We start from the raw sequence: 22447 nt of genomic DNA on the forward strand, positions 1-22447 counted from the left end.
GTTTTCCACACGAGAGGCAAGGAGCCTCTCGGGTGCCCAGAGCTGAGCTGGGGATGAACACGGGGTGTGACCGCTGAGGGGACACTCACCCCAAGAGGGAGGGGGTATGCACGTCCTTCAAAGAGAGCCTCCTCCAAACAGAAGAGGAGAAAACAGTGCAGTCTCCCCCAGGGCCCTGGACTGTGGGCCCTGGGAACAGCTCCTTGGTGCCCCTCTGCGGTGGGGGCTGTTTCGGACACGCACGCACACACACACTCCCGTAGTCCCGAAGCCCCTTCCTGCCCAGATCTGGACCACTAACACGGGGGCAGCTGTGCCTTCTGGGGAGGCCAGGCTAGCGGGGACATGGCGGCTGATTGGGTCCCTCCTGATTGGCGGAGGGTGTGTGTCCGCGTGCGGTGTGCGTGTCTGGGGAAGGGACGGTGAGCACTCAGGGTAGAGAAGGGAGTGTGGGGACCCTGCACGCTTGTGCACCAGCACCTGGCCCCCAGAGTGCACGGATAGTGTCCAAGGACCAGGCTGGCCCGCACCCTACGCTGTGGGCACCTGGCCAGGGCAGTGGCTGCCCGTGGACACGTCAGGTCAGGGAGAGGTGATGATCAGACAGGAAGGAAGAGAGAGGAGGGTGCCCTTGCCTCGGGGGCACTCCATCGTGTGCTGGGCAGGGGTGCTCGGTGGCCCTGATGACTTGCAGGGGGGCCGTTGGGAATCACACCTGCCCTGGGCAGCCCAGCGACCGTGTATTAGGGCCAGGGCCTCTGAAAGGGGCTAAGCTGAAGGCCTGGGGGGTCCTGCCGGTGGCTCTGCAGCAGAGGAGCAGGGGCGCTGGCTGGGCTGGGTTCCCAGCCGCTGGGAGTCCGTGCTCTTGGGGGGCTGCTGGCTACAGAGGGGCAGGCCACTGGGACGCTCAGCAGTGGCCTCTGCCTCCTCTTCCCCCTCGTGGTCCTGCGGGCTCAGGATCATCAGCACCTCTCCTGTCTCGGGGAGGGTAGGGGGCCTGCGCCCGGCTGGCTGTCACCTTTTCAGCAGAGATGCCTGGCTCCTTTTTAGTCTTTGAAACTCTGAGCCTTCCTGGGGGGGATGGGACTCGAATGTGCTCATTTCTTCTCTTGCTTTAAGCCTTTTAAGAAATTCTCCCTTTACGCCTTCAAGAGAAAGCTTTCAGCTTCTCCTTTTTCACTGTGTAGCTTGGAAAATGTCAGGCACACAGAAGCAGAGGGGACAGTGCCACGGAGGCCCCTCGGCACCCTGCTGCCGCTGACGCCAACCCCAGAGGCGGCTGTGTCTCGTCCACCTGAATGCGGTTTAAAATAGCCCTCTGTGCTCCCCCGTCCTCCCCCACTCCCATGTTGTCCTTCTTGTGCTACCTGCCTTTATCACCACCGTCAGGGAGGGAGGCGTCCGGAGGAGCCAGCCTGTGTCCTGGGAGGCGGGGGAGGGCGACGGGCCCCCAAGGCTCCCCTCCAGGTCTGCGCCCCATTCCCGGGACGGCCCGTGGCCATCCACACCTGGGGCGCTGTGTGCCAGCTCTGCAGAGCACAGGCAGTGGGGAAGGTTCTGGAGGTAGCGCCCCGATGACCCCTCGAGAGCTTGAGGAGCTGCCGGTGGGGTTGAGCCCACCCTCCCAGAAGACGCCCGGGGGTGGGGGGGCTCCAGGCGCTGTCTCCTCCCTCCGGAGCGGTGTGCTTCTGGGGCCAGGGTTCCCAGCCTCTGCCCCCTCTGGTGCCCCCCCCCTTGGCCACTCAGGCAGAAGAGAGGTCAGTGGTCTAGTCAGCCCAGTGTGGATACTGAGCGCCTAATGTATACACATCCGGGTGGGTTCGACCCCCAGGAAGCAGGCATTGGCACCTGCTACTTGGCCAGTGCTGGCCGGGCACCGGGCGCCCAACAGGCGGCACCCAGCCCCGGGCCCTCCCGCCCCCTCGGGCCCCCTGCCAGGCCTTCCCCTCCCGCGTCCCCCGCGTCCCCCCGTCCCCCGCAGGATACAGCGCCTCCACTTCTCCTTACTTATTTTCGGCCGGGCGATGGCTGCGCTGGGGGCGTTTTCCTACTGTAAAGCCGCACGCGCTCATCGCGGGGCCCGAGCAGATGGGGGAGGCCCCTGTCACACACGGGTTTACACACACACGGACGCGATAGTCCTTGTCACCGCGGCCCCGCCTGGCGCTGTGGCACGGCCTGCTCCTCACACCGGGCGCCTTCCGAGCCCCGGTTACAGACGCCGAGCCCGTGGCCCTTGTGTGGCCACGTTCAGGGTCCTCAGCACGACGCTCCCTCACTTGCCAGCACCCACCCGTGCGTGGCGCTTTCCCTCCGGAAATAACACCGCACAGCACGTCCCTACGCAGACACCGGGAGACGGGCTTTTATTCCGGATGGTAAATCTCCGGAAGTCGGATCGCTGGCTTAAAGGATTCGAGCACGTGGTGGTTTGCCTCACATTTACAAACCCCTTCCTCTCTCCCCCCGTCCGTCACCCGCCGTCCACTGCGCCTGCCTCTGAGCTGGGCCAGCGCTCAATCGCTGGGCTGACCTGCAGGGTGCAAGGTGGGGGGGGGGGTCCCCAAAGCACAGCGCTTCCCACTGACCAGCAGACCTCAATCTGTCACTGTGGGCCAGCCTGCGTCTGTGACGAGCCCCCCCCACCCCTGGGCAGCTCAAGGTCCAGGGCAGCGCCACACCAGGCCCTCTGGGGACACACAGTACGAGACACATCCAGCCTGAGGGCTGCAGCCGAGCACCCCTGCTCCCGCCTCTGTCAGGCTCAGCTGGGCCCTCAGGACCCCCGCCGCCCAGCCCCCGTCCCCGGGCAGGTGCCCAGGGCTCCGCAGCCAGGGCGACACCCGCCCCCCCCCCCCCCCCGTGCCCTTGGGACTGGGCGAGGCATGCACCTGGTCGCTCGTGGTGTTGGTGGGAAAGCCGCCTCTGCTGGGATCTGCGGTCTCTTCCCACTTCGGAGCTGGGAGGAAGACGTGAGCTCCTCAAGTCCAGGGGCCTGGATTTGCCGTGGGGAAACTGAAGCCTGGGGGTCGTGTGAGTGGGCAGATTCCCCAGGAGCCGGGCTGGGGCCTGAACCCTTGCTGGTGTCCCCCAGCCTCGCCCAGCCACTCGCGCTGTCCCCACCCTGGGGAGGTGTGACCTGTGTGTTCATCGCTGGGGATAGGGCGGGGGGACAGCTGTGCCACCAAGACCCCTCTGTCCTCCGCGGAGCCACATCTGAAATCCCAGTCCCTGCATGCTGAGCGTGGCGGGAAGGAGCGCGGGAGGCAGGTGAGTAAACAGAGGTGCTGCCTGCCCCACAGTGAGGGGGCTCCACGCGGCCTGACGCTCTTGTGGCCTGTGCTCCCTGTGCTGGGCGCTATTTCCCGAGCCCTGCAGGTGCCCCCAGGCTCATCCCACCTCCCGAAAAGAAGCCCGCCTGCTCCCAGGAACCCCGGGCACACGGCCGGTGCCCACCAGCAGCTGAGCAGTCCTGCCAAAGGGGCGTAGCCGAAAGCACGGTGGAAACGCAGTGTTGAAACACAGCCAGAGCCAGCCCGATGCCCTGTCCCCGGGGTCCAACCTCTGTGCCCGTGGGGGCCCCTGGCCTCCTCCCAGGCTGGATACTCTCCTTGCATCTTCTCTCACCCCTACTCTCAAGGGCCCCCAGGTCTGCTCCCAAGACCCCCTTTCCACCCTCCCACAGAGAGCACCCTGGCTCCCATCCCTCCATGAGCTCCAGCTGACTGTCCAGAGAGAAGTGACAGTCAGCTCTCTGGCTCCCGGGGCCGGGGCACTGGGGCTCATGGCCGGGGCCAGGCGGCGGGCGGTCTCTCTCGGGGAGGCCCGGTTCACAGGCGCGGCTGCAGCCAGGGACCATGTTTGGAGCGTATTTTCTAGCTGACGCCTGGATAGCTCTCGGCCCACCCAGAGCCTCCGGGTGCGCCCGTGGTTGGCACGACCTTCCTCCGGTGACACAGGGAAGGCGTGTGATGAACCAGCACCCATTCCAGAAGGTGCTGGGCCCCCTCCCTTCCCCAGCCTCGGTGTTCTCGTCAGTAAGATGTGCATGTTGCTCTCAGTACGCTGGGTGCTTGCTGGTTTGGGCAGGGTCTAAGGACTGCAGTCTGGGGTCAGCCGCCAGAAGCTGGCATCCAGCTGGCGCAGACCCCATGATGCACGGGCCCCGATGGACACGGCCGTTCCCAGCCGCGGGGTCCCGAGCTGGTCCTGGGTGGAGCCAGATCCGACCTGCCACGGCCAGGCCCGGCAGCCAGGGAACCGTGCTGGCTCACTGGGAGGTTCCATGGAGGGTGACCGCGAGCTGAGTGCTGCGGTGGGCCGCTGCCAGGCTGGAGGAGGGCGTGGGCAGCAGGGCGGCACCGCTGGCCCAGGCACCCGCACAGATGGCGGGACCGAAGGCACAGATTAGTGAAGCTCCCTGGCTCTGGGGGCCTGGTGCAGGAGCAGGCCAGCGTGGCAGAATGGCCAACGCCTTCCTGGGCTTGCTAGGGCTCCTGGTGGAGGGGCGGGGGGTGGGAGGGTCCAGGGCTTCATGCAGGGGATGGAGCCCCGAGGAGGTTAGTCAAGGGGGTGAGGGGCTAAAAGGTGGCTCTGCTGAGGGTGCTCAGGGGCAGTGAGAGGAACTGGTGGGTCATTGACCTAACCCAGGTGAGCGCGAGGGGGCCACACAGGCGGAAACAGAGGGGACGAGGGCCAGGTGGGGTTTCTACAAGCAAAAGGGAGCACTGCGAACCTGCCCATGCTGGTTGCATCATGGAGAGCCCCCTTCACCCTCATCCCAAAGTCTCCATGGGGCTGGTGACCCTGAAACTCTGCAGGGAGTTGAATGGTGATCCCCCCAAAGGATAGGTCATAGTCCTAACCCCAGAACCCGTGAATGTGACCTTACTTGGAATTTGGAACTTACAGATGGACCAAAGTCTTGGTATGAGGTCATCCTGGATTGTCTGGTGGACCCTAAATCCAGTGACTTTTAAGAGTTAGAAGAGGGGGTTTAAGACAGACACAGAAGGGAGGGACCACATGACCTCGGAGGCAGAGGCTGGAGAGACACGGCCGGCCGCATCCTAGGCATGCGTGGGGCCCCAGGCGCTGGAAGAGGCAGGAAGGACCCTCCCCCAGAGCCTCCAGGGAGAGCGGGGTCCTGCCCACACCTGGAGTCTGGACTGCGGCCTCCAGAACCGGGAGAGAATCTATGACTGCAGCCCAGCTGCCCAGCGTGTGTCGTCTGTCATGGCGGCCCAGGACACTCAGGCACCTGCTCGGGGGAGACTCGTTCTTTTCCGAAAGCCTTGAGACCCAGTGGAGCCGCCACCCCACGGGCCACCTCTACTGTCAGCGGCCGACGTGGGCCCGGGACTTGAGGCTTGCTGTGTGGCTTCTCCCCCCGGGGGGGGGGGCAGGCCCTGCAGGTGGAGCCCACTGGGCCTTCTGCTTCACCTCCACTGGCCATCGTTGGCGCTGGGGGGATGGCCGACATTCTGTCCCAGTTAGAAAGGAGAGCCTGGAGGGGTGGCCATGTGCTCACCCCACGGGGGGCCCTCCCACACACCGGATGACCCAGGAGTCTGACCCCATGTGGGGCCGGGGCACCCCTGGGAAGCTCCCCCTGAGCACCACCCCTGGCGCTGTGACAGGCTATCCCTCAACACCGAGCTGAGACTCTTCCGGACCGATGCAGGTGCCCAGGGCTGGGTTCCCTGGGGCGTCCCTGAAGGCGGGTGTAGATGGAGGGACCGCTGGCTGTCAGGATCCGACCTGGCGGGCAGGTGTCCGTAAAGCCCTTCCCGACCCAGAAGGACACGTTGTGACCCAGGGCCGGCCTCTGGTCGCTCTGGGTGTCATTTTTAGCTGTCACTTGCTGCTCCTGAGGTGCCTGGGGGTGCTTCGTGCCCTGGAACTTGTCATCTCCTAGAGTGAGCAGTGTGTCCGCGAACAGACTGGGATGTGGGGCTCAGAACGTTGGGGACCGCCGGGGGGGGTGGTTCTCAGCCCCGATGGCTGTGGGGGACCCAGCCTCGGGGCCCTGGCTCTCCAGGGGTCTGTGGACCCTTCTCCACGTCTCCGTGACTCTACGGACAGCTCACGGGCAGCAGGATTTGGGGCTGGATGGCGGCCGTTTCAACATCTGTAAAATGGTCTCCGCTGTGCCCACCGCGCTCCCAGAGAGAGGGTTGTGGGTCTTGGGTCACCCCTACTTGGGGTGAGCCAGGGTCCCACAGGGATGATGCTCCGTCGTGAAAATTAAGCTTTTTAAAGAAGACACAGTGCCCGTCACCTAAAGCTGCGGGTGCTGCGTTCCTGCACCGCGTCCTCCGACAGTCCCGCTGAGTGCTGGCCTTCAGGGCTGTATTGCTTTCGCGGGTGAGTGCGAGCCGCGTGAGTACAGGCCACGGTGTGTTTCTCCATCAGCCGGCGCGCGGCTGGGCTGCGACCACGCTTTGCCTGTCTCGAACACATGTGTTCATGTTGCCATCTGGACCTGTTTTTGTTTCTCTTGACTTTTTTGGGGACCCTCAGCATGGCCCCCCAGGTTTCATGGGTCAGGCTGTGACACTTGCCCAGCGGGAAGCCGGATGCCCTCATGCGGGCTGTGCGCTGGGCTGGGACGGTCGGCTCACGGGTCCAGCCGGGTCCAGGGAGCGAAGGGGGCTGGTGGCCGGGTCTGGGGGCCTGCGATCTTGGCCACCACATCCTGGAGATGTCAGGTCACCTTTCTGGACTGTCCCCTGCTGTGGCAGGATGGGAAGAGGGTGCTTGGCCCCGCCGGACTCGCAGGCCCACTTTCTGCGCCAAACACATGACTTCAGACAGAACCAGTTTCCCCACACGCCGCCACGCAGGGGCGGGGGGAAGCCAGGACTGTGGGCTGCCCACAGCCTGACTCGGGGTCACCGGCAGAAGGGCCTGGAAAGTAGGGCTGCCCCTCACACCCCAGCAGCTGCCTGCCCGGCCTGTCAGCGGGGGAGTAAGGCCTCATGCTGGAGGCTGAAGGGAAGGGGCCTGGGGCCATGCAAGACCCCATCGGCTTCGCCCAGGAGAAGTGCAGCCAGCTGCTCCCCCAATGAACACAAACCCGCGGGGCCAGGCTCGGCTGGACCCACTGCGTGCAGGACCTGGAGGTGAAGGTACGAAGGACGGCCATCCCCCCGGCAGGCTAGTGGGCTGACCTCTAGGGCCGGGAAGGCGGGGGGTACAACAAGGAGTCCGCAGGCGGCCCAGCGGACGTTCTGTCCCTGGACCTCCTGTTCTGGCTCTCAGGACCGTCCCAGCAGATGTGGGGGTGATGCCAGGGGCCCAGCATCACCTGCGATTTGGGGGCTTCCCCTAACCAGCCACGTGCCCTGCGCCAGTCAGCTTGTTCTCGGGACCTCAGTTACTGCATCTGTGGAATGGAGAGAAGACAGGAAAAGGGAGCATTTGGGGTCTTTTTTGCTTTCAAGACGTGGATCCTCCCAGCCCCTGGACAGAGTGGGAGGCAGAAGTGGGGGGATCGTGCCTGCTGCCCACCTGCTGACTCATTCAGCATCCGGTGCTGGTGAGGACACAGTGCAGGGGTGGCGTGCACACGTGGGTGGAGCTTCTGCTGTGTGAGAACGGGACCGGTCGGTGAGGAGTGAGTTTCCAGTTTATACAAGGATTCACCTCCCAATCCGGGGAAGCCAGGCCTCCCGGTCCCTGCATGCCGCTCACGTGGTGACCGAACCCCGAAACCCCGTACAAAACCCGTTTCCACCGCAGTGCTAGGCACGGATGAGCTTGAGCCCTTCCGGAAGCCCCACTGTGCGGGGGACCATGGGGCGGGGGGCTGGGCCGTGCTAGGGCAAACGGGAGTCTGGGGTCCATGTCCCGTCGCAGTCTGGATTCTCCTGGAGGAAACTGGGTGCTGCTCATTTCCAGGCGATCCTGAAGCAGGGGTTTCCTGCACGTTCTGCCATTGGCGGGAGTGGTCACGGCTCTGGCTGGCATTCTCACACGTAATGAGTCCTTGGTGGCCCCTGCTGAGGGGGGGGGACTCAGCTGGGCCGTGCAGATCCAGAGGCCGGGGAGGAAGGCGGGGGCGCTGCTCCTCTAAGTGAGGAGGTGGGCACACAGGCCCAGTCTTAAGGCTGGGAGAGCCTGGGAGTCATTCGCAGGAGCAGAGGGGGCGGCTCGGGGCTGCCGTTCTGCTCTGTCCAAGGCCGGGAGCTGCTCCCGCCGAGATCTGGAGCCTCGTTGCCGGTAGAGGAGAGACTGGGGGGTTGGTTAGGAAAAGAGGCTTCACCCGGACCTGGGGACCTACATGGCCGTGGTTTTGTGGAGTCCGAAGCCAGATGGGCGTTAAGGAGTGAGCAATAGAATTGTGTATCGAATGGGTGGCCATCGGACGTGTGTTCTCTCTGCGATGTATTTTAAATAGTTCTTGGTGTAAGTTCAATTATGTTGACCCAGACTTCTGATCACGCTTCTGTTCATATCAGCCCTCCCGGGGCCGGACCTCAGACAGCAAAGAGGCTCACGTGGGAGGAGGGAGCCGCAGCCGGAGAATGGGGAGCTGGGCAGGGGTCTGCAGGAATCCCACGGGGTTCCAAGGACATCCCGCCTGGACCGTGCCCGAGGCCGGTTCTGGGACGTGACTACAGCATGATTCCTACGCGGCGTCCACCAGCCCAGATTCCCCCGGGCCACAGGCAAACCCAGGGTCGCCGTGTGCGCGTCTGCCCAGCCACCTGGTCGCTCCAGCTCTGTCTGGAGCCCGGCCCTCAACCTCATGTCACCAGAGTTGTGGCTTCCCCGTGGACGGCTCCCTTCGAGGGGAGCCCGTGCTGGTTCCTGTGGGCCCTGGCGCCGAGGCTTCCCGGGGCCCACGGCACCCCTGTGCTCCTGAAACGCCAGGCTTACTCCGTTAGGGCTTAGTGTTACCCCCAGCAATAGTTCACGTGTGTTGGCAAGCAGTGCGCGAGCAGCTCTCCCAAGCCCTTTACGAGCCTTCTCTCAAGTGGGTAGCCTCGCCGTCACCCTGTGGATTGGTGCTGTTATCAGCCCGTTGCAGACGAGGAGACCAAGGCACCGGGAAGATGAGTGGCTGGTCTCCCCCGACTGCTGCATTTCTGTTCCCATGGTGGGGCTCCTGTTGGTGACGACAGCAGAAGAGCAAGCAGCATAGTGTCCAGGTGTATTGGTCAGGGTTCTCCCGTGTGTGTGTGTGTGTGTGTGTGTGTGTGTGTAGGCTGGTACACGCCCAGAGGATGGGGAGCTGGGAGCCCCCAGCAGCCCCCCGGTTGCTGGCTTGATGCCGTGCAGCAGGGGCCTGGGAGGACAGCGCCCATCCCAGGGGTCCAGGCCGCCCCTCTTTCTGACTGCGGAGGGCCCTGAGACCCAGCTGGGCTGGTGGACGTCGTGCAGTCATGAAGCTCCGGTTATGTCCCAGAACCAGCCTCAGCCACAGCCCAGGTGGGATTTATGTTGTAGGAAGACTGGACATCAGATTTCCACAGACCCCACATGCCCGGCAGCACAGGACCAGGGGCTATGAAAAGGGGGTCCTTCAAGACAGGGGGCACGTCTCCCTGAGCATGCCAGGGTGCCTCCCCCCCAGCGTCGAGCAGCTTGGGGCCAGGCAGGCTGGCATTTAAGACGACCCGTGAGGGAGCCATGTGAGTGAGGACACCTTTCTCGGGAGAGAGGGCGCAGAACCGTCCGGGCATCCCTGCAGGCCGCCCCGTCCTGAGACGCAGAGTGGAACCCAGCCGTCTGAGCAGGGAGGGCCCCCTGGGACGATCCCCTCCCTCGTCCTGAGGCTCAGCCTGCTAATTGAGTCCAGCGTGGGGGGCTGTGGAGGGGCCTGGGCCGGCTTCCCCTCTGCACAGGGAGATCCTTGACAGGGCTTCCACGAGGTGGGTCCCTGCCTGTGCCCGCTCCAATTGCTCAGCTGAGGGCTGATGCCCCCTCCCAGGGCCCCAGCAGGGTTTGGCCCCGGCCTTGGTTCCCCCCACCCTGCACACCCACCCCGCCACCCCTGCCCCATGTCCTTGTCCTTTCCGTTTGCTGGCTCCTCCAGGGAGGGGCCCACACACTTACCTACTGGCTGACCCCAGAGTCACCCGACAGGAGCAGCTGCAGAGGGTGGCGTGGGGGTGGGCAGTGGGACAGACCGAGGCGGAGGGGTCTGGAGGAGCGTGTAGGCTTGCCGGAGCCCCCAGGGCTCCCTTGAGCTCAGCCGTTGCCCGCCCCCCCCCCCCCCGCCCCCGACCATGGGCGCCCTGCCTCCTGCAGTCCCAGCCTCGGGGACAGTGAGGCGCACGTGAGCTTTGGCTCACGGCAGCCCGTGGCCCAGTTTGTCCAACTTTCTCATCAGAGCTGCCCGCCCACACTCCGGGCTCCAGCCCCGCAGTGAGGGAAGATGAGTAGGGCTGCAGACGGCGGTGTGCCCGGCATCGGCCATGTTTCTCCCTGTGGCAGCCGCCTAACTGCCTGTCCATCCGTGCGGCCAGCAGGGCAGCGGTGACCTGGGAGGGCGAGGATTCTAGACAGAGGACAGGCCCCCAGACAGGCGGTGAGCATCTCTCCTAGAAGGGGACGTGACGTCACTCTGGGGCCCAGACCCACCTCCCTGCTTCAGCAGTGGACACGGAGAATGAACCAGGGACCCCCGCAGACCTGGGTCTCCTAGCTGGGCTCCTGATGCCCCCTCTCCCGGCCACCTTCCCCACCACACCCCTGCCCCAGAGAGCAGTACCGCCAGGCTGCCATCCGCATCTGAAAATCAGTCCCCTTTCCGTCAGGACAGAGGGCAGGGTCAGGGAGAGACATGGTGGGGTCAGGCCTGTGGGGGACCACGTGGAGTCCTGCCAGGGGACTGGGGCTCCCCAGAACTGGGTGGGAACCGTGCAAGTGGGCGGTGCCCGGGCTGGCTGACCAGGGCACTCGGCATGCAGTTGGCCAGGTGTCGGTCAGGAGGCCAGGTGGGCGGGTGCCAGGGCCTGGCCCTATCCCCCAGCCACATGACCCAGCTGAGTCAGCCTGAGAACGCCCAGGCCAGCAAGCCACTTCCTGCCCTCTTCCCAGGGCTCAGCCACACTCCATGGCCCTATCTGGGAAGTATCTCTCCGGGGGAGGGCCCCCTTCTGTCACCACCCTCCCCCAGCCTGGCCCCTTCCCCTCCTTTCTGGCCCTGGGCTTGGCTCTCCAGAGTACAGACGGGACTCGGCTTGAAGCGGCACCACCAGAAAGGGCCTGGGAACGGTTCAGGCCACAGGGCCCTACAGTAGCCGTTTTCCCTCTGGGGGCCTTGGTTTCTGCGTCTTTAAAACAAGATGATGAGGTCCGCTCCCCCGCCCCCCGCCTCTTCCGTGCCATAAGCATCACATCCGGTGGGATGACACGTATGAAGGAGCCCAGGGGCGCCTTGAGGGTCATCGCACCACGGATGGACTGGAGACACCCCAGCTCCAGAGCCCCTTAGGGCCCAAACACCAGTCCAGACACGTCGGGGATGGGTGTTCGGGTGACCCCGAGGGACCGGCTTCCATGCCCGGAAATGCATGCCAGCATGCTCTGAAGAGGCTGCCGCTCCCGTGGGGGTGCTCACGTTGCCTAGTTTGAGCCCAAGTGGTCGGTGCCGCCTGGGGGCAGCAGCCCAGCACGCTTCTGGAAACTTCTGCTGGCGTCTGCTCTCAGGAAGGGCCGTCGTTGCTGGGCTCGACCATGTGGAGGCATCCATGGGGGGCTTTGGAGCAGGGTCCTCATGGTCATGAGCCTTGGGGCCTGCTGACCTGTCCACCGGCCGTGAGGCTGGAGAACCAAATGGCCGGCCTTATGTCGCTTCATCCCTGGGCTTCTCTGATCTCGGAGCGTTTTCCCCACAGCCTTCGACAAGCCCCTGGACTCACACAAAAGTGCAGGCACAGCCCCGTGAGTGGCGGTGGCCAGACCGCAGGCGCCTGCTTCTCCTGACCCCACCAGTGATGGAGAGGAAACCTCCATTTACAAACAGCGGCTTGGGGGCCACGTGGCTAGTGGAGGCCCGGAGCCAGCAGAGACTGGACACTTCTCCCCAGCTCTGCGTGGTGTCCAGACCTCTGTGCAGTGGGCGGAGGAATGTGGTCAGAATCGTGCCCCCACTTGTGCGCCTGCAGGGGGCATGGGAAGCGAGTCCATTCTGTTGGATTCTGCCAGATTTCTTCTCCGCCTCAGCCTTTCCCAGTGAGAGCCGAGGCTTGGCGAGTTTTGGCCCAGATAACCAGGCCGTGCGTCCCGCCTGTGGAGCCTGATAAGGCACCAGTGCCCTTTCTTTATAAGGATCCCATTATTTGGCCCGAAGGTGGGCGTCTGGGTGGTGGTGGAGGGGATGGTGCTCAGAGGCAGGAAACTGCCCAGGAGGCAGCTTGCAGTGGGGGGCAGGGCACTGTGCCGGCTCCTGGGGCGGGGGGGTGGGCTCCGTGCCCACTCCCCAGGCCCTGCGGTCGGCCAGTCGGCCTTGGCTCAGCATCAGAGAGCCTGTCACCTGGCAGGTGCCCAAACAAGTGTTTGAACTCAGGGATGCGGGGCTGGCCCAGGCCGGGGCAGAGTCTGACCTGTACCTGCCTGCTCTGGGCTGGCCCCACGGGGGACCCATGGCCCACAGATGGCGGGGCCTCTCATGCCCCAGGTGGGAGACCAGAGAGAGCGCCCCTGAGCTCGGGGCAGCTGCAGCCCAGGGCTGGGGAGCCTCCCAGCAGGCGGTGAGGGACGGCTGCCCACTGTGGGTGCAGCCCCAGGTGGAGGCGGCTCAGCGGGGGTCTGTTTCCTCATCTCTCCTTTCTTCCGCCCTCTCTCCCTCCCCTCGGGCTCCGGGGGGGTGGGGTGGGGAGGCTGCCCTGCCAGGGCCTGTGAGTCTTCAGCTTTCATGGTGAAGAGGTGCACCTGCCCAGCATGGGGTTGATGGCCCTCCTGGCTGGCAGCCTGGCAGCCTCCCCCACCCCCGCTCCTGCCAGCGTCCAGAGCACAGGGCTCGGTCCTCGGCTGCACCGGGCTCTCCAGTGCTCACACCACACCTGGCTTGGCGGCCAGGCGGGAACAGGAACCTCTCTGGGGCTGTGTGGGAAAGCCGCCCCAAACCAACCCTGGCCACCTCTCTGAGGACCCGCCCCTGACCTGCAGAAAAGGAGGAACGAGGCCCAGGGGCATTTGTTATGTGGATTTCGTCCACCCCAGGGACCTCCAGGGTCCCCAAGCCCTGAGCCACGCTGCGCGCCCCTGCTCCGGGCATGCATTGGATAGACAGTGACCAGGACAGACAGACTCTACCCCCTCTCCTAGAGTGTGTGTCCTATGGGGAAAGAGAGTTAGTGAGAAAGGATCACCAGGGAGAAGGTTCTGGAACTCCAGTGCTATGTGGAGAATTTGCCTGTGTGAGGTTTAAGAGGGGCCAACCCTCTGGGAAGTGACATTTAAGCTGAGTGTGGGAAGGACCCCCCCAGGCGGAGATGTGGGCGAGGGCATTCCAGGGAGGACGTTCCAGGGCAGAGGCCCTCGGGCTCGGGCTCTGCATTTTCCAGGGACAGAAAGGGGCCCGTGTAGCTGTGAGAGTGAGTGGGTGGAGGGGCGGGGTCATGGAGGGGCTGGAGGACAGGGTCGAGGAGGGGACTGAGTCTGGACCGTGTTCAGCCACTGGGGAGACGTGACCTGGATTTACTTTTGCTGTGGACAAAACGACATCCGCTCCCCAGCACCTCGCCCCGGCCTCGACCACAGCAGAGAGAAAGCGCCCAGTGTCCACAGCAGCCGGGGTGGGCGGTGGGAAGACCAAGGGAGGTATGAATTCAGCAGAGCCGTGTTAGACCCTGGAGCCCTACTGAGTGAGAGTGCTGCCCTCCCTGTCTGAGCAGGTCGGAGGCGGCTTGCGGGGGCCCAAGCAGTGGTGTGGGGCGTCAGGACGGAGGGGATGTCCGCTGGTGCACACCTACGCTGCATTCGGACCGGAGGGTGTCCGTGCCGGCAGTTGAGTCATTTGAATGTCACCTCTGATGGGTCTGATCGTTGGGCTGGTAGAGAGCAAGTGGGGAGGGAAGGAGGGATATCAGGCTCCTCAGCTGACTGGCTAGAAAGGTCATGGAGGAGGGAGGGAGGGAGGGGGGGGAGATGAGAGGTTGGGCAGACAGATGGTGGATAGACGGATAGCTGGGCAAATGGGCAGATGGATGGCTGGATGGATAAGTGATTGGATGTTTGGATGGATGGATGGATGTTTGGATGGATGGATGGATGGATGGTGTATGGATGGATGGATATAGGTGGATGGATGGATGGATGGATGGATGGATGGATGGATATGGGTGGATGGATGGATGGATGGATATAGGTGGATGGATGGATGGATGGATGGATGGATATAGGTGGATGGATGGATGGATGGTGTATGGATGGATATAGGTGGATGGATGGATGGATGGATGGATGGATGGATGGTGTATGGGCAAGTGAATGGATGGATAGATAGATGAGTGGATGATGGGGACGTTGGGTAGATGGATAGATAGGTAAGTGGGAGAATGGAAGGATAGGTAGGTGGATGGTGGGGAGGGAGGGAGGAGGGAGGGTGGTGTAGATGGGTAGGTGTCTGGGTGGATGAATAGATAGGTGGAGGGGAGGATGGGAGGGAGGAGAGAAGATGGTGTGGACGGGTGGATGGATGGGAGGGAGGGAGGGAGGGAGGGAGGGAGGGAGGTTGTAGTACATGGGTGGATGGAGGAGCTCACAGACTCGGGTCCCGCTGGCCGTTAGCAGTACGGGGAAAAGGCACTCGATAGGGTCTGAGAAGGCAGCCAGGATCCTCGTACTCTCTCCACTCTGCCCTGGGTGGGGCCGGGGCACTTGGGCCCGCTGGGGAGCCAAGCCAGCGCTGTGAGCTGGTCCCAGGCAATGCGGGCAAGACTTAACTCCTAGGAGAGGCGAGGCTGCAGGTGAGGGAGGCCTACCTGTGCCATCAGGCCTCATCGCTCTCCTGGAGGCCCTTCCAGGCCCTGCCTGACTCACCAGGCAGGCTGCAGGTGTCCGCTGACAGCACAGCTGGGCCGCCCAGACGCCCGCCCTGCTGGCCTAGCAGCAGGTTTGCTGGAAGCCAAGCCGAGGCTGTGGGAGTGCCGGCGGGAGCCGGGTTCTGCAGTCAGTCCCAGGTGGCTCCCGCATGGGCATTGCCGGTTAGTAGCTGTGTGACCTTGGGCCAAAATGCCAACCTCTCCGAAACCAGTTTCCCCATCTGTAAAACCACGAAGGTAACAAGTTTAGCCAGGTGACAAGGTTAGGAAGGGAGGGTCTGGAGGGACTGGGAGCCCCTCACTCTGACCCCAGGCAGGAGATGCAAAGGAGGGTCTGGGGCTGCCACAAATGCCCCTGAAGCCCTGCCCAGTCCACCTTCCCACCCTGTTACAGCCTGAAAGTCTCCGTGTGTTCCAGCCCTGCCCTGAAGGCCCAGGGCCTTGGGAGGAAATGGGGCTTTTGTCCTGGGCTTGGCAGGAAGCCATGGGCCCACCCAGGGAGGCGGCCCTCAGCCCCAGACCTGGAGGAGAGCCGGCTCAGTGGGCCTCTCCGGAGCAGGTCGTCAGGGAGTGGGCAGAACACAGGAGTAGGAGCGGGGGGGGGCCCCTCTCCGCCACCAGCCCCGCAGGCCGTGACCACAAGGCAAGGCCTTCAGCTCCCCGAGCAGCAATTTCCTCATCTTTAAAATGGGCCAACAGCGCTGGGGACTTACCGTCACCGGTCACCTGCTTGCACATCGGGCTGGGAGGGGGCAGGGGGATCAGGAGGAGGCCCAGGCCCGCTCAGGAGTGGTGGGCTGGGCGGCCCTGGGGCTGTTTCGGGCTGGGCCTGGGGCGGGAAGAAAGCTCGTTCAGGAAGGCCCGGGGCTTGGGCAGAGTGTGAATCAGGCACACCTGTGCTGTCTCTCTGAGTGAAGTTGTCAGGGCACCAGCAGCAGAGACCCCCGAGGAGGAGCCGAAGCAGAGGGAGGCAGACCGAGGGAGTGCGGGGGGTGGGGGCTGTCTCACGGCAGTGGCCTCAGGCGGGATGGGCGGGCCAGCTCCCCCTGGTGCTCTGGGCCTCCCGTCCCCTCTCTCGGGGCAGCCCTCGCCCCCCCCCCCCCCCGTGTGCATCAGTGACTGTCTCCCCACCTACAGCTCCGTCACCAGGGAGGGAAAGTCTGGTGGCCCAGCCTGGGTCAGTGCCACGTCTCAGGTCCACATGGCTGGGGCCGGGGTCCTACAGAGCCAATTTAGTGCTGGGCCTGGGGGCAGGGTGCTCCCACACCTGTGATGGGCCACGCTTTGGCAGGGCTGGTCTCAGCCTGGCTTGCGACACGGGCTGGTTCCCCGTCCTCCCTCGGGGGCCCTGGAAAGCCTGGGAGTGGTCTTCCTGGGCTGACCACCCCCTGCTGACCCGCAGCACCCCTGCCCAGGCCCTCCTCGTCTGTCTCTGAGACCTCCCAAGTGAGGGCCTGACTATAAGACAGGGTGACCCCTGCCACTGACCCCAGACCCCGGAAGTGCCTCTGCTCCCCTTGCCAGGGTGGGTGGGAGGATGCCCGCCAGCCCCTGGGGCCGCCCCTGCTCTCTGCGTGAGGTGTGACTTCATCTCTTCCTTCCTTCCAGAAGCCTCCCAGCACCCAGGCCATGAAGGAGGAGGCCTTTCTCCGCCGCCGCTTCTCGCTGTGTCCGCCCTCTTCCACCCCCCAGAAAGTCGACCCCCGGAAACTCAGCCGGAACCTGCTCTTCGGAGAAAATGAGCTCTGCCCCCTCAGCCCAGGTCAGCGCCGGCTCAGGTCCTCCCGGCTTCGTGGCCCAGCTCTGTGACCTGAGGCAGGTCTCTTCCCCTCTCTGTGCCCTCTCGCTAGGGCGGGCGACAGCCTTGCTCGGCTAACCGCCGCCCAGGTCCTAGTGCTGGGTAGTATGAACAAAGGGCCAGCAGGGCGCCAAAGCCGTTTTGGTGGTGGAGGTCGGCAGGGGACTCCCTTGCCCAGGCTCTGGGGGCAGCTCGTCTTTGGAGAGACAGTGTCGTGGGGCGGTCCCCAACGTAGCCTCCTGGGACAGGCAGCCTGAGTGCCGGCCCCAGTTCTGCCGGCTGGATGACCCTGGGCCAGCGACAGGACCTCTCGGGGCTCAGTTTCCTCATCTGTAAAATGGGGATATCAGTACCTCCTCTTAGCTGCAAGGGAGTCCCAGGCTCTGAGAGGGAGCAGTCCCGACTGGGGCTGTCATGCCACTGGTGGTTAAAGCACTGAGCCCACGGGGCACAAGGTCACCTGCACCTGCTGGTGCTCCCCGCCCCGTCACCCAGTTCCTCACGGCCTGCCCAACAGAGTCTAAGCCAAGTGCTCTCCGCGTGTCTGAGACTGCTGCTCCCAGAGAGGCCTGCCTTTCCTCCCGTCCTGGGAAACCTCACCTCCACCTGCCCGCCTGCCCCTCGCCCGCTGCCTGTCTTGGGAGGGAGGAGAGAGATGCCTGAGCCCTTCCCAGCTGCAGTGTCCGTCCTGCCCCTGGAGAGCCGGGAGAACCTCCCACCCAGAATCTCACAAGCAGATATGGAAACAGGCCGCATGACATGTTCCTTGTCAGGTGACACAGGCCAGGGGCATGGGATGCCTGGGGAAGTATATCCGACCTCTGTTCTCTGCTGCCGTGTCCTCTCAGGAGCAGGGGGAGGGAAAGGACAGGTCCCAGCTGGTGGCCGGTCTCAGGGTCTTTGGTCCCCAGAGTGGCCGGCCCACGCAGTGCAGGACCCAGCAGGCAGCGACCTTCTCCAGGTGGTGAGGAGGTGGGTGTGGACAGAGGAGACGAGCCAGTGCCTGCCTCCTGACTGCCACTGAGATGGAGCCACTCCTGTGGGGGCTCCAAGGGCCCCCGTCCTCCCAGGCCAGCAGGCAGCACCCACATGGAGGTGACAGTGCAGGACAAGCCCCCCAAGACAGCCCTTGAGTCAGGGGGGCCTGGAGGGAAGGGCACCCTGGAAGTGCAGAAACCGCCAGCTCACCGCATGCCCGGGCATTGGGTCGGGGTGCAGGGTGCTTTCTGGATGCAGAAATGGAGGCAGTAAGGGAGACTCCTGGCTGGGGCAGGGAGGCCGTGGCACCTGGAGTGTCCGCTGTTCTGGGCCCTTTCCTGCTCCAGGGGAACCTAGGCCCCCAAGGACAGAACCATTTCCTCAGGCTGCCACGCTGGCCTCTCCACAGAGCACAGCGCTCCATCCCCAGCCCCCCAGCCCTTTCCCAGGGCCCCAGGAAGTGGGTGTGCAGAGCCCCCACCGGGGCTCGTTCTGTGGGCGCCTGTCCTCACCACCCCACCCGGATGGTTCTCCCCCAGCACGGGGACCCAGCAGTAAGCTGGAGGGCATAGCTGTCGCCCCTCCTCTGAGCCCACCCCTCATCTTCCTGCCTGTAAACCCTGCTTTGGAAACCCTTTTCAAAATCGATGGAGCTAGGGAAGGATGACTGTTTCCCCCGGATTGAATGCAGACACCTTGAGCTTCCCTCCCTCTTCCTCAGCCAAGCTGGAAATGGACACCTGCCAGATTGGGGGACAGGGACCGTGTCCGGCCACCTCCCTCCAAGAGCCCAGTTGCCAGAGCATCAGGGCGAGAGGGGAGGCCAGGCGTGGTCCGGGCACCTTGAACCCACCATGTGCCTCGGAACCCAGACACCGCATTCTTCCTCGGAAAGCTGGGGGGGCTGGATGTGCGGCACCAGCACCCCGGGTGCCTGGGCTCCTCCTGCAGATCGTGGGAGCTGGGCCTCCACTCCCGGGCCCCACCCCGCAGGGACCCTGGCTGGTGGTGTTCGATCTCTCTGCTGGCTTCCTACCCTGCCTAGGCAGCCCGTGCCCACCCCTCACCGGCCGCACTCAGGGCGCCCAGCCGGAGGGGCTGGCCCACGCCACGCCCTGGTCCTCACTCCAGCCACTCTCTTTCAGGGAAGGACATGGAGCCCAATGGCCCATCGCTGCTGAGGGATGAAGGGCCCCCGACCCCAGGCTCTGCCACAAAGGGGCCACCGGTAAGAGTCTGGCCATGGGAGGACTGAGAGACAGGGAGTCTGCCCAGGGAACAATAGAAAGTAGCTTGGGGGGGGGGTGGCGTGGGAGCAGGGACACCGGGCCCAGCCTGCCACCCCCAGCCTATGTGAGCCAGAAGAGGCAGCTGTGAACCCCACATCTGGAGGCTGGGACGAGGGATGGAGTCAGAAACAAAGCTTGTTAGCTGGCTTGTTGGAGCCCCCTTCTTGGCATAACTCAGGCCGGGGAGGCTGGGGACTGGACAAGGGCCGTGGGCTGCTAGGCGGCATTCGGGGATAGAAAACACCGTAAGAGGGAGGCCTCCGAGCCCTTCCATTGTAGGGAAACCACTGAGGGATGAGCCTTCCCTCCCTCTGCCTTTGCCTTGCTGTTCCCTCCACAAGGTACGCCCCTCTGCTGGGGTGGGGGGGAGTTCTGGAAACGCACGCACACCCCCACCCCCACCCCCACCCCCTCCCCACCAGCCTCATGCTTCCCAGGCCAGCCCCTCTTGGCTCGGGCCTGGCTGTGCCCCTCCAGGCAGCACCTGGGTCCAGGAAGGGCGCTGAGGCCCCGGGCACTGCACGTGGGGTTTTAGGCACACCCTTCTGTCCCCAAGAGGGTCTTAGGCCGGGGCAGCCGGGGCCCCAGACACTGACAGAGGTTGGTGGCTCTGGGTTCTGGTGATGGGGCTGGGGAGCAGTGCAGACAGACCCCAGGTTTGCCCCCCGTCCAGCCACCTGCGGCGCCCCGGGTGACCTCGAGTGACTGCCTCACTCTTCTGGGACCTCATGTCCCCGTCCATCAAACGAGGGCTTGCTGTGGCTCTCGTGGTCTGTCCCTGTGTCTGCCCGGGCGAAGAGGAAACCAGAGTGGGGGGTCCGCCCCGCTGCGGAGCCTGCCGTTCCCTTCTCCCTTCCTGGGCCCCAGGGCTGCCAGCTGCTGGTCGGGCAGTCGGAGCACGTGCATTTACGTACTTATTTTTATTCAATTGAATTCATTTTCATCTTTCACTGCAGTAAAATATACATGCCCCAGATTTACCGACCTATCCAAGTCTCAGCCCACAGCTCAGGGGCACGAAGTACATTCACGGTGTTGTGCAGCCTTCCCCATCCGTAACCAGAACGTTTCATCTTCCCAAATGAAACTCCGTCCCCTGAGACACTGACCCCCATCCCTCCCCCGGTGCCCACCGTCCACTCTCTGTCCCCCTGAGACACTGACCCCCATCCCTCCCCCAGCACCCACCGTCCACTCTCCATCCCCCTGAGACACTGACCCCCGTCCCTCCCCTGGCCCCGGCGCCCGCCGTCCACTCTCTATCCCTGTGAATCTGGAGACTCTAGGGACCTCATGTGGATTAATCCTGCAGGATTTGTCCCTTTGTGTCTGGCCTGTTTCGCTCAGCATCACGTCCCCAGGTCCATCCACGCTGTGGCCGGTGTCAGCGTGTCCCGCCCTAAAAGACTGAGGAGTATTCGTTGCATGGACGGACCACGTTTGTTAATCTATCTGTCAGTTGGCACTGGGGTTATTTAGTTTTTCAAGGTACAAGCTTATGGCATAACAACACTGAAAACATCATTGTGTCCTTCTGCGACCCGATAAAACATACACACACTGTCAGAGACAACGTGACTTGGTTCAAACTTCAGATGCCGGTAATTAGGTCTGGGTGGCGCCCGAGCCGCACTCGGGCCGTGGGTGCGGGGGTGGGGGGTGCTCCCGAGAGCGCGGCCTCCTGCCCTCCTGGCGCATTCATCCTGGGGGGTAAGACAGCGCCAGACAGCACGAGTTCAGCCTGCCACACGTCAGTGCCTGGGGGGCGGTGGAGAAAGCTCCATGCACCCCCGATTCCTCAGGGCGACTTGGGGCTGCCTAGGGAGACGCAGCTTGGGAAAAGACACCAGCTAATGGAGATGGTGTGTTTTTTGTGCGGTGAAATGCAAATACCCTGAAACCAGCCATTGTATGTGCCCGGTTCAGGGGCATTCAGTGCGTTTGCCGTGCAAGCACACCTCCATCTAGTTCCCGAACATTCCCGTCCTCCGGCCAGAAACCCCACCGAGCCCTCCCCGCGCCCCCTTACCAGCCCCGCAGCTCTGACTCCCCCTCCTGTGTCCGTGGATTTGCTCGCTCTGCATGTTTCGTGGCGAAGGAATCATGCAGCGTGTGAGCTCCCTCCGCGGGCGTGATCTGAGCTTCACCCAAGTCGTGGCGTGTAGCCGAGCCCCGCTGCTCTTTGGGCCGAGTCCTATTCCGGGTGTGGACGGCACATGCCTGGCTGGTCCGTTCATCCGCTGGTAGGCATCTGGGCTATCTTCATTCTTCAGCTCCTGGGACCATGTTGGAGCCCCGAAGAGCGGGATTGCGGCCGGGTGGTCGCTCCAGAGTCCCGGGGACGTCTCAGGATTCTGTATTTAACTTTCTGAGGAACTGCCAGACCCTCCTCCACAGCATCTGCACTGTTTTATGACCCCACCGGCAATGAGAGAGGGCTCCCCTTCCTCACACCCACACCACACGTGGGTCTTCCGGGTTTTTGCTTGATCGCTGTTGTCATGGTCCCCATGGGTATGCAGTGGTGTCTCTCTGTGGTTCTGATTTGCGTGTCCCTAATGACTGACCATCTGTGCGTGTGCTTCTTGACCATTGTAGGACTCCTTTGGAGAAAAGTCTGTTCAGGTCTTCTGCCTGTCTTTAAATCGCATTGTCTTTGTTGTTGGGTTGTAAGAGCTCTTTGTATATGCTAGACCCCAGACCTTGTCAGATGTGCGATTGCAAATGCAGCTCCTGTTCTGTAGGTCGTTCTAAGCGGTTTCTTGAAGTCGCTTTCATAGGCTGCGCGTTTGTGGTCAGACTCTGGAGGTCCGAGCTCTGAGCCGTGTTACCGTGCCGTGTTACCGTGCCGAGTTACCTGCCGTGTTACCGTGCCGTGTTACCTGCCGTGTTACCTGCCATGTTACCGTGCCGTGTTACCTGCCGTGTTACCGTGCCGTGTTACCTGCCGTGTTACCTGCCATGTTACTGTGCCGTGTTACCTGCCGTGTTACCGTGCCGTGTTACCGTGCTGGGCCTTGATGTGCAGCAGTGAGCAGGAGAGCACAGAAGGCCCAGGGGGCCTGGGCAGGGTCCCGGGGTGGCCCTGAGGACAGAGGAGTCGGCGGGCAGGGCTGCAGTGACCGGAGCCCAAGTGGCTTTGTGGGGATGCAGGGCACCGAGGCTCCATCCCGCCCCCAGGCCCCGAGCCTGTGTCTCTTCCTCTGTTGCCTAAATCAAGCACAGCTGCATTCGGCTGCACCTGGAGGAGAGCTGGGCGGCTGGTTCACTCATTCATTCATTCATTCATTCATTCATTCAAGATGCTTACCAAGCTCCCCACTGCCATGCCCGGGGTGTGCTGGGACGTCAGGGCCCCTGGCGGGAGTTGCAGACGACAAACA

General features: G+C 63.6%; 1 protein-coding gene across 3 annotated transcripts in view; it reads left to right on the top strand.

Annotated features, from left to right (window-relative positions):
• OSBPL5 (oxysterol binding protein like 5) overlaps window positions 1–22447 on the top strand; it is a 55155-nt gene that overhangs the window by 14493 nt on the left and 18215 nt on the right. For 2 of the 3 annotated variants that reach the window (XM_048217416.2, XM_026482939.4), the window contains exons 2-3: window positions 16608–16761; window positions 18921–19003. In XM_048217416.2, the coding sequence (XP_048073373.1) occupies window positions 16608–16761; window positions 18921–19003 (237 nt within the window). Of the gene's footprint in view, window positions 1–16607; window positions 16815–18920; window positions 19004–22447 lie in introns of those variants that run through there. The other variant, XM_057317212.1, reaches the window with a different exon arrangement.

The sequence above is a fragment of the Ursus arctos genome, unplaced genomic scaffold, assembly GCF_023065955.2.
Source record: "Ursus arctos isolate Adak ecotype North America unplaced genomic scaffold, UrsArc2.0 scaffold_23, whole genome shotgun sequence".
NCBI lineage: Eukaryota > Metazoa > Chordata > Mammalia > Carnivora > Ursidae > Ursus > Ursus arctos.